The 14081-nt window shown below is 47.0% G+C and overlaps 1 protein-coding gene across 1 annotated transcript; it reads right to left on the reverse strand.

Annotated features, from left to right (window-relative positions):
• Positions 1-4398: 4398 nt before the first annotated feature.
• LOC125514046 (heterodimeric geranylgeranyl pyrophosphate synthase small subunit, chloroplastic) lies at positions 4399-5734 on the reverse strand. The gene has a single exon (XM_048679291.1). It carries the CDS (start codon positions 5632-5634, stop codon positions 4597-4599), a length of 1038 nt encoding a protein of 345 aa, XP_048535248.1. The 5' UTR covers positions 5635-5734; the 3' UTR covers positions 4399-4596.
• Positions 5735-14081: the final 8347 nt, after the last annotated feature.

Raw genomic sequence — 14081 nt, forward strand, 5'->3', positions numbered from 1 at the left:
TGCACATGTAGTACTTGATGTCTGGCTCCTTGTGCCAGAACATAGCAAAGAGAGCGTCTACCTGGTGTTCATAGAGCTTAACCTCATTACCCCTGTAACAATGATCTTCAAGCTCTTCGAAGTACTGGATCCCACAAGGTGTTCCTGCAATCATTTCAATTTAGGTGAGGAGCAAGTTATGTACCGTTTGCAGGAGCTATAAGTGTGATTGTTTATTTGGGAAAAGAAATTTAAGCTATATAACAGCATAGGCGGCGCGTAGACATGAAGTCATATAAGTTAATTGAAAATTAGTTTTCGAAATGAGACAGGTGGAAGTTCTGAAATATAGGAGATGGTGAAAGCAATTTGTAAAGCCTTACATGCTAAAAGTAATCAGTACAAAAGAAATGAAACATTGAGTAAGCAAAAGTAGAAAAGAGCAATGAGCAGCAAAGGAAATAAATATTGATCTAGCAGATGTAGTGAATAGTTGAAGGCAGTCGATAAAGAAGTACGGTGATACATGGTAGATCATGATCCTGTGAGAAATAAGGCATGTGCTCACCGCGGATGTACTCTGGCTGGTCATTCTCTTCACTCTGTTCATTGTATAATACAATATAGCGTTAGAAATATGAAATGTGATTTTTCCCACTGGAAATTGTGAAGCATAAGAATGAAGCTATTTACTTCAGAAAAAGAGTAAAACGGAAAGCGGCAGTGATGTATCTGAAACATATTTTGTCACTTATAAAATTTAGCAGAAAGGTAATGTGCTATGTTGTCTGAATTAGGCATCAAAAGATAAATTTCAGAAATGAGAAACAACAACAACAACTTAAGAAAAGAAATACTTGTCACATATAGTAATGTTTCACTGCAGCCTCTAACTAATCGTGAAATGATTCATCATAAACATCGGATCCATGTTGCTCGAGGCGCTCGTGAGCACCGTGTGTATCTGCCAGCGAAATCCGCTGAACATGAACTATCACATTCAATTCCTAGAACATGAGTTCATACTCTTAATTGAATGAAAAGCATAAGAGGTTGTTTGGATTCTGCCAATGCCCGCCCCGCCAACCATGGGCTAGCCAAAAAATTGGTGGAGGTTTCGGCCCTCCCCGCCTTGCCAATGATTTGACGGAAAACTGAACGCAAAGGGCTGACGAGCAGCGGGCGAGCTAATTTATCGGCGCCAATCGAAACAAACGCCCACCGCTCTGTCAACGCCAATTATTTGGTTGGGCAAGTATAGGAACCAATCCAAACAGACCCTAATATACAGAAAAAATATAGTAGTTCTTAGAAGAAGTGTACACCTCTTTAATCTACCACAAGAAGCTCCTACAAAGGAAAAGAATGAAACAGAACATCAACCGGTGCTTTTAAACATAATACTTCCAGGGAGATATATTATGCAGTTCAATAGCAACCAAAAAAACGAAAAACACGGATTGAATTACCTAAAAAATATATAAGGTTCCAGGGGTTCGCTCGTATGGTGTCCAACCTTATGTACATTTCACCTTCCTCTTCTTGTTTTGATTTATTTTTCTTTCCGTATCTGATTTTTCACCTTTTTTGGGTACTCAGATCAGAAATTATTTTGTAGCATTGTCGAAATGAAGGTGCATCAAGAAACAAATTTCAGAAATAAGAAGCAAGAGCAACAGCTTAAGAAAAAGTACATGTTACATAGACTAATATTTTCATACAACCTGATTGAAATTTCAGCGTTCTTGGGAATTAGAGAGAGAGAGAGAGAGAGAGAGAGTAGAGAGAGATGGCAGACCAGCACCTGGGGCAGGAAGGAGACGGCGGGCAGGCGACGGCAATGGGATACATGAGGAAGCCAGCGCACCTTTGGCACCGCTGGTGCCCAATCTCCGCCATCTTGCCGTTGTTGCAGGCTGATTGGCGCAGCGCCTCCGACCACTTTTTATCATCTGGTCACCACTAGGCCAGACCACCGCCGCCACTTCCCGCTCTTCCCCTCGGGTCATATCGAGCAAAGTAACGAGCGCTTACTTATCAAGGAGGACGTCTGCATCCTCTTCACCGGTGGTAATGGCGACCTCCTCGAGCCTCTGAATCTCCTCTTCCTTGCTCACCGAACGGCAGCGCCGCATGGGGATTCTCAGGAGGGCGCCTTCTCTGATGGCCGGGGCTGGAGGGGCATGGATGGTGGAGGTGGGTGTGGCGGCGGCGGCGATGACAACCCTAGCTGCCAGACGAAAGAGGAAAGGAGAGGCGAGTGGGGATGACAGGGTTTCGCTCCACCACTTGTATATTTTTTTCTTTTATCCCTTTTTTTCTGCCCAATCCATGCGTTGGACGTGGCACGCGTGAGGCGGCGTCATTGATGCATACCTTAATGGTTTTAATGGCCATGTTCCTCCTTCCCAGGACTTTCATTGAGAAACTTGACAAACACGGACATCGTTTTTCTGGCAAAGTTTGGGAGGTCAAAAAAGATACCACCTGGTTTGCTGGGATTGTGTGTGTCGATCGAAAACAAAAGGTGGGCTTGGAATGAAAGACCTTCGCAAGCAAAACATTAGCTTGTTGGTCAAGTAATGGTGGAAACTTGACACTCAACAAGGGCTTTGGTAAGGTTGATCAAAGCACAGTATCTCAAGAGGGATACCGGTGCCACGGTTAAAAGGAAATTTAACGAGTCCCCTATCTGGAAAGCTATCATGAAGGTTAAAAAATATAATATATGTGGAAGGGTGATTGTTGAGATCTGGTGCCGTGGCCCGTGTCTGGGTGGTTTCCTTGAATGGATCGCCCCCTTTATACACTAAACAATTGAGGGAACTGGGTGTATATGAACCACCCACTTTTGAGATTGTGTTCTTGCTTGTGTTTTTTTTTTTTGAGGCAACTCCTCTTGTGTTTTCATGAACTACTAGGCATGGCTAATGAAAGGCGTAGATGGTGAAGCTCTGGAGCGTGGCATGATGATGTTGAGGGAGAATGCTAGCAACAAGATGCGGATGTGTGCTGCGGCCACAGACGATTCTACAGCAAGCTAGGAGCTTCATCTCCTTCCTCTCCTGACCTAGGTTGGTTGCCTAGTGCTGTCTTATTATGTATTTTCATGTTTGTTCCCTGCTCCTGCGTGGGCGCTGCTCACCTGTTGAGCCTGTCCTGATACTGGATACTTTTGTGGTTGCAGTGTCATCGGGCTTTCGCCCCCCATAGCAGGTGTCCCATTGGCGAGTTCCTGTAGTCAGTTTCCTAGCGACGTTTTGAACTCGCTTTCCCCTTTCCTGTCCCCTTGAACTCTGGATCTGGACTTTGTATTTCCGTTATTCAATTAATGGAAAGAGATTATACCTGATTCAAAAAAAATGACAATCTCTTTGTACCTCCCTAAAAATTAATAACTTACACTATTTCTATGAACTGAACGCCTTAGAATTTGAGGGTTTAAATTTATGTTCATCCTCCACCCCCCAATTTTTTTTCCTATGCAAGCTCATATATTTTTGCATAAAGGTATTTCAGATATATTTTCCACATTTGCACAGGAAAATGAGAAAATGAAAGGAAAAAAAAAAGCCTTTTTACCCACCTCGCATGCAACCGTGCATCAGAAAGGGGACGCGGTGGAGGTGGAGAGGTGCCACGACCTGGTTCCCACCGTGGCTTGGCTTGGGAGGCGACAATTGTCGGCACAACACAGGCTCCCAAATGAATGTGGGACAAATATTTGAAAGCTCGCCTGGATTAGCGGGGGACGTTTTCTTACAAAAAGTCCTTTTCTTTTATTTTGAATATAATTTGATGAAGATGTGTCGGAGGAGGCTTAGGAGGCAGCGAAGGTCGGGTGCGGCGGCCAAGAGCTCTTCCGGCACAGTGATGATGACCGCGAGCTACAGCTTAGTAGCAAGAGGTGGTTGTTGCAAGAGTGGTGGCAATAGGCGGTACCGCAACTTGGAAGGGTGGGGATTGTGAGCATCCGAGTGACATGGCCGGAGAGGTTGCCGGCTTCGGCAATGGCGAGAGGCGGTGATTGCGAAAGGAAACTTCCTCCATACTTTTTAGACAAGAATCAAGAAATTGATTTTTCAGGAAAGACCTAGAGACGCTCTAGTAGTACTAGTTGACGCGTGCTTTCTCATTTTCAATGTCTGGCAAAATTTATGAATATTTATCATTGTCAGGTAACAAAGCATTGTGATGGCCTAGAGTACCTGAAATGTTTTACCACCATTTGATGTTTCACACAATTTCAAACGACGAACAAGCACACCAGGTAAACTTCTTACGAAATGTTTTACCATCATGTGATGTTTCACACAATTTCAAACGACGAACAAGCACACCAGGTAAACTTTCTTACAAACGAACAATTCGAAAGCTCCAAACATGGTGTAAACTTGGGTCAGCTTCATTCCCATGCAGTAGGAACTCAAAAATTATTAGTAACATTTTATCAAATAAGTTTATCATTTGATACCATGTTATTTCAGGGACTTGCTAAGTTTTGGACAGAAACAGCAACCACGCATCTAATGTTCTAAACACATATAGTACAAATTTAGAGTTTCAGATGACAGAATTTCAGCACCACATAACTCTACATGTCACCTGTGCCAATGCTTAAAGCTTCGCGGTGGCTGCATCCTGGAGCTCAAAGCCCCTCTCCACGGCGTAGTCCACGAAGCTGTACAAAGGCAGCACCCGGTCGCCATACTTATCACCGAACCTGTCCGCCTCCGTCTTGGCCTGCGCCTTGAGCTCCTCGACGATGCCCAGCGCACGGTCCATGCCCAGAGAGCGCAGGACGCTGGCGTTGCTCCTCATCTTGCCGTTTCCCGACGCGCTCCGCATGTCGTCGACGAGCTCGTACAGGACGCCGATGGTGCGGCCGTATCGCCGCAACGCGGCCTCCTCGTCGGGGCCCGCGCCGCCTAGCATAGCCCCGCACGCGGCAGAGCACTCCGCCATCTCGCCGAACTTCTTGGTCAGGACCTGCATGACCTCGGCTTCACCGAGGGCGCTGGCACCGGCGAGGTCGAGGAACTGGCCGGCGGCCATGCCGGTGGATCCCACAGTGCGCGCGAGTTCCGCGAGAACGCGGAGGAGGACGGCGTGCGACACGGGGTCGGGGGAGGGGGTGCGGGAGATGACGTGGGTGTAGGCGAGCGGGAAGAGCGCGTCTCCTGCGAGGACGGCCATGTCCGTGCCGTAGGCCGCGTGGGTGGACGGGCGACCTCGGCGGGTGGGCGCGGCGTCGAAGCACGGCAGGTCGTCGTGCACGAGGGACGCCGCGTGGAGCATCTCCAGCGCGGCGGCGGTGGGGAGCGCCGCGGCGCGCGGCGCGCCGAGGAGCTCGCAGGCGGCGACGCAGAGAACCGGGGGCGCGCGCTTGGCGGCGCCCTCCTTCCCGGCGCCCGGGAGGACGGCGTGGCGCATGGCGTTGTGGATGCTCTCCGGCGGGCGGATGGGCATCGCGGCATCGAGCTCGCCCTCGACCTCCGAGATCAGCGAGGTCCAGTAGCGGCGCAGGTCAAAAGATGGGGAGGCGGTCGCGGCGGCGGCAGAGGCCCGGATAGGGAGGAAGCGGCTTGATTTGGAGGTGGATGGCGGCTTCGGGATGGGGAGGGGGAGGGAGACGAAGAGGGATGAGAGAGCCATGGCGACGGAGGGGCGCAGATTTGGGTTCGGATGTGGTTTCTTGGGTTGGTAGGCTGACCCGGCTAGGTGACGCTGTTCCGCACTCCCGTTGTGCCACTAATCCGGTATATGATCGTGGGATACCCATTATCAGATCACGAGTTCTCGAAAAGAAAAAACAGATCACGCAGTGTCGTCAATTCGTCACGTGAGAATCAATCTCAAGACCAACATTGGTAAAGCCTCACTGATGTCCTGGCCAGGGTTTTCTCTCTAGACTTGCCGTCCCCTAGCATTGCTCTTCTCCGGCGGCTTCGGACGCCGAGGGGCTGTTTGGATCGTGGTCGGCGGTTGTCATGCAAAAAATTTAGCGTTCACTCGAGCCACATGACACCGTTTGAATCAAAGCCAAATTACTGGCGCCACGTCAAAAAATCGGTCGTTGCGTTCGATTCTACATCCACGCATGGGCGAAACGGGGGCAAGCGATCCGTCCGTCAATATATTGGCGAGCCCCTGATTTGGCGAGGCGGCCGTGGGCATGAAGTAAACGGCCCTTGAGAGTTTTTTTCCTTCGATGTTCCTCGTTGCACTGGCTACCGACGATGATGAAAGTCTTTTTTCTGAAACTATCCCGACATGCTCTCAACGATGGGAGTACGTGAGTTGTTGGATCTCCAAGAGCGGATGGGAGCGGATGTGATTTATCTTGACTAAATTTTATCTAAACAAAGTTAAGGCAATTGAGTTCAACATTAACCGCTTTGGTGATCTTGTTCGTTTTGACAATTAGTTTAATGAAATGGTGTTGGGGTACTCTTCCTCTAATTTTATTGATGGTTAACGACGGATATAGTGTTGATTGGCGCCTAGCAAGCTTCTATGGTGAACCTGATTGAGACAAAAAATAAATATCTTGGTCCTATTTGTGTGATCTGCATAATAGTAACATGACGACGTGGTCGATAATTAGAGATTTCAGTGAAATTCTTGTGAACAGTGAGAAGGAATATGGTAATATTCTTCCACGACATATGAAGGAGTGTGTGGGCGACCATGGTCTGCAGGAGGTATTTGTTATTGGCAGCTCCTTTACTTGGAGCGGGGGTGACATCAAGGAACGGCTCGACATAGCCATATCTAAAGAAGCTTGGGCTACACAATTCCCCTTCGCTGCTGAAAGTGCGTTATATCGATTAGAGGGGGTGAATAGGTGATTTTTATGAAATTCTTCACTAAGGAATTTGCTGGTGAGGAAATTCCTTAGCGAAGAACTACCAGCAGCGGAATGAGTACTCAAAAGTAAACATAACAGAATACAAGCATAGTCATCATAATGAAATGAAGATAGGCACAGAGTACAGAAGCGTAAACACAGGATAACACAGGATGAAGACAAACAGACTGAAGAAATTGAACTGAGGAAATTGAGAAAGTCTTCAGTCAAAGTCTTCAAACACAGATATGAACAAGCACACAACACAGCTATGAGGAAATGAAAGAGTTGAGAAAATAGAACCAGTAAGCTTGGTGAAGACAATGATTTGGTAGACCAGTTCCAACTGATGTCTCAGTTGTACGTCTGGTTGGAGCGGCTGAGTATTTAAATTCGAGGACACACAATCCCGGACACCCATGTAACGCCCTCGATGCTGCTATATCTCCCACGTGTCGAAGCACGACTTAGAGGCATAACCATATTGAAAGCAATGTCGCAAGTGAGGTAATCTTCGCAAACAACCCATATAATACAATAGGGGAAAAGATACATAGCTGGCTTACAATCGCCACTTCACACAAATACATGAATACAATATTACAACATCCAAATACAATCAAGGTCCGACTACGGAACCAAAATAAAAGAAGAACCCCAAATGCGACAAGGTCCCCGATCGACCCCAACTGGGCTCCACTACTGATCAACTAGAACGAAACAACACAAAGGATAAGATCTTCATCGAGCTCCTCCTTGAGATTGGTTGTGTCACCTGCTCGGTAACATCGGCACCTGCAAACTGGTTTTGAAAGTATCTGTGAGTCACGGGGACTCAGCAATCTCACACCCTCGCGATCAAGACTATTTAAGCTTATGGATAAAGTAAAGGTATGAGGTGGAGCTGCAGCAAGCGACTAGCATATATATTGGCTAACCTATTCGCAAAAGAGAGCGAGAAGAGAAGGCAAAAGCACGGTCGAACAACTATGATCAAGAAGTGATCCTAGAACAACCTACGTCAAGCATTACTCCAACACCGTGTTCACTTCCCGGACTCCGCCGGAAAGAGACCATCACAGTTACACACGCGGTTGATGTATTTTAATTAAGGTCAACTTCAGGTTTTCTACAACCGGACATTAACAAATTCCCATCTGCCCATAACCGTGGGCACGACTTTCGAAAGTTCAAATCCCTGCAGGGGTGTCCCAACTTAGCCCATCACAAGCTCTCACGGTCAACGAAGGATATTCCTTCTAGCGGGAAGACCCGATCAGACTCGGAATCCCGGTTACAAGACATTTCGACAATGGTAAAACAAGACCAGCAAAGCCACCCGAATGTGCCGACAAATCCTGATAGGAGCTGCACATATCTTTTTCTCAGGGCACACCGGATTGTCCAAGGTTCCGGTAGGCCAGCCCAGAATTGCCCCTGGTGGCCACCGGCAGCTGACAGGTTGGACCAACACTCAGAGGAGCACTGTCCCGGGGGTTTAAATAAAGATGACCCTTGAGTCTGCAGAACCCAAGGGAAAAAAGGCTAGGTGGCGAATGGTAAAACCAATGTTGGGCCTTGCTGGAGGAGTTTTATTCAAGGCGAACTGTCAAGGGGTTCCCATTATAATCCAACCGCGTAAGGAACGCAAAATCCGGGAACATAACACCGATATGACGGAAACTAGGGCGGCAAGAGTGGAACAAAACACCAGGCATAAGGCCGAGCCTTCCACCCTTTACCAAGTGTATAGATGCATTAATTAAATAAGAGATATTGTGATATCCCAACAAATATCCATGTTCCAACAAGGAACAACATCTCCATGTTCCAACAAGGAACAAACTTCAATCTTCACCTGCAACTAACAACGCTATAAGAGGGGCTGAGCAAAGCAGTAACATAGCCAAACAACGGTTTGCTAGGACAAGGTGGGTTAGAGGCTTGGTTCAACAATATGGGAGGCATGATAAGCAAGTGGTAGGTATCGCAGCATAGGCATAGCAAAAGAGCGAGCAACTAGCAAGCAAAGATAGAAGTGATTTCGAGGGTATGGTCATCTTGCCTGCAAAGTTGTCAGAGTTGACTTGATCCTCGTAAGCAAACTCAACGAGCTGCTCGTTAGCGAACTCGTCTCCCGGCTCTACCCAAACAAGACAAACAAGCAAAAGGAACACGATCAACCACGTGCAATGCTCAAACAACATGATACGAACATGGTATGCTATGCGGGATGCGATATGTGATGCATATGCAAGATTTGACAAGGAATGATTGAACCTGGACTCAACTTGGAATTCTAAAAGTGTCACTGGAAAGGTGAGGTGATTTCAGTTGAAATCGATATAAAGCACCGGAATCGGATGCACGGTTTGGAAATGGTAAGCAAAACAAATATGGCACCGGTCTGCGATAAACAGCAAGTAGCCATCTAAATGCATCAAGATAAATATGCTACAACACTCAAATATGACAACAAAATACATGGCAGGGATCCACTTATGATGCTTGACAAAAGACGAACACTGAGCTACGGCCAATTTATCCATTAACAGGTTCCTACAAGCATGGCAAAAGAGCAAATGATAACAGGTTTCAGACTTAGTGAAATTAACACAAGTCTGGAATTTATCATCAGGAAGCACACTTTGGAGCATAAAAACTACATGCTACAGGAACTTAATATGGCAAAGCAAGGCATGGCATGAAGCTACTCAAAGCACTTAACAAAAGTCCCTTAGTGACCTTGAGCCAAAAGGGATCAGAAAATACAATTGCAAGTATGTGAACATAGAAAAAACATAAACAGATCTCAGACTTAGTGAAAAACTGGAGCATGCAAAACAGTTAACGAGTAGGCATGTTTACGAACTCGATGCACTCACTACAGAGCATGGCATGACAAACTAAGCATACACCCCTCAAGAATACATGGCATAGAAGCTAGACATGGCAAGAACAACAACACAGCATGCACAGATCAATAGCAACATCCTCGGCAAAATCGCTAACAAGTCAACAATCTGCCAGGATTCACGATATAGCAAAAGTAGAGCTCGATTGACTCAAACTAGGGTGCTCCATAAATGCAAACAAAGACATGGATGGATAGAGCACCACAATATTAACAAAACCTCCTTACTGATCATCCTCAAAAGAGGCACGGATCACCAGGAAACAACATGAACATATGGCATAACGACAAAATCAGGACAAGGACTTAGTGAAATTCTAAATCCCTGAAATCAGCATTACCGATTACGCTACTTTGCAAGCTTGTGCTAGTCACCACAAGTATCACAAAAATACATGGCAAGAACCTCTGTAAAGATGGCATGGCATATAACAAAACACATGTAGAGCTCAACATCATAGCATGCACACATTAATCATGGCAAAAATGACAAAATGCCATTTGCTGAAACAGATCTGCCAAATCACTCACATAGCCCTCTTCCAACAGCATTTTGGGCATCAAGATGAGCTCAAATGAAAATGATGCAATGAGATGAAATGATGTACTCGTCGAGACGAACATTTTGATATGCTACACACGCGAATCGGAGCTGCGGATGCAGAGTTATGCATGATGAAGATTGCAAAAAAAAAATTTAGGGTTACGGGGAAAAAGTCAACCTCCCGATCTGGATCCGGTACTGTAGCAGGCGGCGCACAAAACGAGGATCGCCTCGAGCTCGCCGGAGATGGCGGTTGGCATGGCCGGGGCAGCGCTGGCGGGGCACGGCCGGCGGCGAGCGCAGCGGCGAGACGGCGGGGAGGCACGGCGGCCGAGGGCGGCGGGCGACGAAGGACGTCGGCGGGGCGTAGCTGCTGCGCCGGCGAGGGGAGGTGGGACGGCGCCGGCAGAGGAGTAGGACGGAGGTGGCGGCCGGTGGGCGCAGCGAGGCGGCGGGGCCGTCGAGGTCACCAGACGGCGACGGCGGCTGGCGGAGGCAGGCGCCTCGGGCGCGGGAGGTAGGCGGCGGCGGCTGTGGGCTCGCGCGGGCCCGCGATGGGCCTGGCGGGCCGCGGCGGCGGCGGTCGCCGGGGTGCCACGTGGTGCGCCCTGAATGGCTGCGGGCGGCGGCGCTGCGCAAGTCGGACGTGTCCGGCGGCGCGAGGAGAGAGGAAAATTAGGGTTTCGTCCACGAAAATGGACGGGGAGGGCATATTTATAGGTAGAGGGAGCTAGGAGAGTCCAAATGAGGTACGGTTTTCGGCCACGCGATCATGATCGAACGCTCTAGATGATAGAAGGGTTTTAGGTGGGTTTTGGGCCACTTTGGAGGGGTGTTGGGCTGCAACACAAACGAGGCCTTTTTGGTCCCTCGGTTAACCGTTGGAGTATCAAACGAAGTTCAAATGGTACGAAACTTGACAGGCGGTCTACCGGTACTAAACCAAGGCCGCATGGCAAGTCTAGGTCCAATCCGAAAACGTTTAACACCCGCACACGAAAAGAGGTAGAAAGGGACACCGGGTGACATAGGAGCGCCGGATTGCAAAACGGACAACGGGGAAAATGCTCGGATGCATGAGATAAACATGTATGCAAAAGAAATGCACATGATGACATGATATGCAATGCATGACACGCAAGCAATGACAATGCAACAACAGCGAATAACTGGAGGACACCTGGCACATCGGTCTCGGGGCGTTACAACCCAATCCTGAACACGTAGCTCAGGACACCCAGTCCTCACCGTATTCTCCTTGAACTAAGGTCACACAGACCTCGTCCAATCACTCGTGGTAAGTCTTCAGGTGACTTCCAAACCTTCACAAACTTGGTCACTCGGCGATCCACAATTTCTCTTGGATGCTCTAGACCATGACGCCTAACCGTCTGGAAGAAGCACAGTCTTCAAAGGTAACAAATGTCGGATCCACGCAGGATCAATCTCTTCAGTGATGCTCAATCACTTGGGGTTTGTAGGTGTTTGGGTTTTGGGTTTTTGGTTTTTCCTCACTTGATGATTTTCGCTCAAAGTCCTTGGAGGATGGGTTGCTCTCAAATGACAAGTGTCAGTTTCTCTCGGAGCAGCCAACCAGCTAGTGGTTGTAGGGGGCGGCTATTTATAGCCTAGGGAGCAGCCCGACATGATAAGACATAAATGCCCTTCAATGATATGACCGTTAGGTAGATAGATATTTTGGGACAGCTGGCGCATAGCACAGCAATGGTCGGAATTTTGAGTAGCAAAATCCTCAGGGCTATCATGTTCCTCACTGTGTAGGAAATCCGCACTGGCGAATTCCTAACTCCTTAGTCAGAACAAATTCCTCAGAGACCAGAAGAACTTCGTCTCTGTCACTGAAGAATATGATTGGACTGTATGAGATTTCCAATGGCTTCACTCGAAGGGATTGGTAGGTGTAGGATTTTGAGTTGAGCATCATATGGAAAATTTTCCTTAGTATTTCCTCGACCCCCTTTAACAGTACGGTGTTTCCTATGACTCAAGAAAGAGAAAATGAAACTATGAAAACAAAAGTCTTCACGCTTTATGTTCCTCAAATGAATACCAAGTCTTCAAGGTCACACCATTTTCTTCACTTTCAAAGTCTTCAGAAAGTCTTTAGAATACCAAAGTCTTCAGACGAAGAACTTCATTTTTAGGGGTCGATTTTCTCTGTAAATATCAAACTCCTCATAGACTTATAGACCTGTGTACACTCATAAACACATTAGTCCGTTAACCTATAAGTCTTCAATACACCAAAATCACTAAGGGGCATTAGATGCACTTACAATCTCTCCCTTTTTGGTGATTGATGACAATATAGGTTAAGTTTTCAACGGGGATAAACATATGAAGTGTAACTACTAATATTGAGGAATTTGATTGCAAGATATAGAAGAACTCCCCCTGAAGATGTGCATAGTGAGGAATTTGCTTTTGAAGCAATGCACAGTTGAAGAGTTGAATCATGGAGATCTCCCCCTATATCTTGTAATTCATACACGCATTTGATATATAACAGTGAAGAATTTGAAACGCATGATGAAATATGGTGACTGATGTAATTCAGCATGCATGCAATAATATTAATGAGGAATAAGCATGCAAAAAACGTATCAAGAGTATCAGAGCACCATCGGGTTTAAGTTTACAACTCGATCCAATAAAGTCGCAGAAGAACGAGAGTTGTAACTTAACAAAAAAACGCCCATATAGAAAGACCCGCTTGAAGACTAACTCAAAATTCTCCCCCTTTGTCATCAAATGACCAAAAGGAACGAATATGAGGACTAACGCCCCTGAAGAATATCAAGTTGATGAAGGAGCGCCGGCGTTGTTGGGGTCGTTTGTTGTAGTAGGGCCTGTCGCAGTGTCGTCCAAGTCTTCATTTTTATTAGTGTCGCACGATGAAGAATATGAGCTGGCCACCAGAGAAGGAACCTTGACCTTCTTGAATTTCTTCGGTGGAGGTGCAGACCAGTCAAAATCTTCTTTGAGACCCATGTTCTTCAGATCTTCTTCACCATACAGATGTGACAGGATTGCCCAGGTGCGACTGAAGACTTGATGGAGGTAGTAGTGGTTTTTCTTCACTGCATTGTGTGTGGCAGTCATGTTGTGAAGAAGTGAACCAAACTGACGCTTAACCCATTTGTGATTTCGATCCACCTTCTGGTGAAGACTAAGTAGAAGTTCACGGTCAGTCATCACGCGTGGAGCAGTGGCTTGAGGAGTGGACTTGGGTGCATTGGCAGAGTCATGTGTGGCAGAGTCATCATTGGTGGAATAAGATGCAACTTTGTGAAACTGACCATCCAATGGACGAATGCCTTCATCTATTACAGCTGGTGCCTTGCCCTTTCCATCAACTGAGGAATATGTCTGCTTGAGGACTTCAATTGGGGGAAAGTAGCTGAGGTGATTCTGGAAATCAGCTTTGTAGTTGAGTGAAGACCTTGTCCTGAGGAATCTCGTAATCCAAGGTGCATAAGGCTTCAGTTCAAACGGAGACAGTGCAACATTGGCCATAGTCCTCATGAAGAAATCGTGATAATTGACAGGAATGCCTTGAACGATGTTGAATACCAGATTCTTCATGATGCCAACAATTTCCTCATCAGATGAGTCGTGGCTTTTGATTGGACTGATTGTCCTCGTAAGAATACGATAGACAGTTCTGGGCACGTACATCAATTCCTTCACGAGGAGTTTGGTTCTTGGTGCCTGACCTGGCTTCAAAGGTTTCATCAGCACCTGCATGTAATGATGTGTGAGCTCAGGTTCAC

Source organism: Triticum urartu, chromosome 6, assembly GCF_003073215.2.
Source record: "Triticum urartu cultivar G1812 chromosome 6, Tu2.1, whole genome shotgun sequence".
Lineage (NCBI taxonomy): Eukaryota > Viridiplantae > Streptophyta > Magnoliopsida > Poales > Poaceae > Triticum > Triticum urartu.

Coding starts and splice junctions, on each gene's coding strand:
- LOC125514046 (XM_048679291.1), bottom strand. CDS start 5,634: ATGGCTCTCTCATCCCTCTTCGTCTCCCTCCCCCTCCCCATCCCGAAG.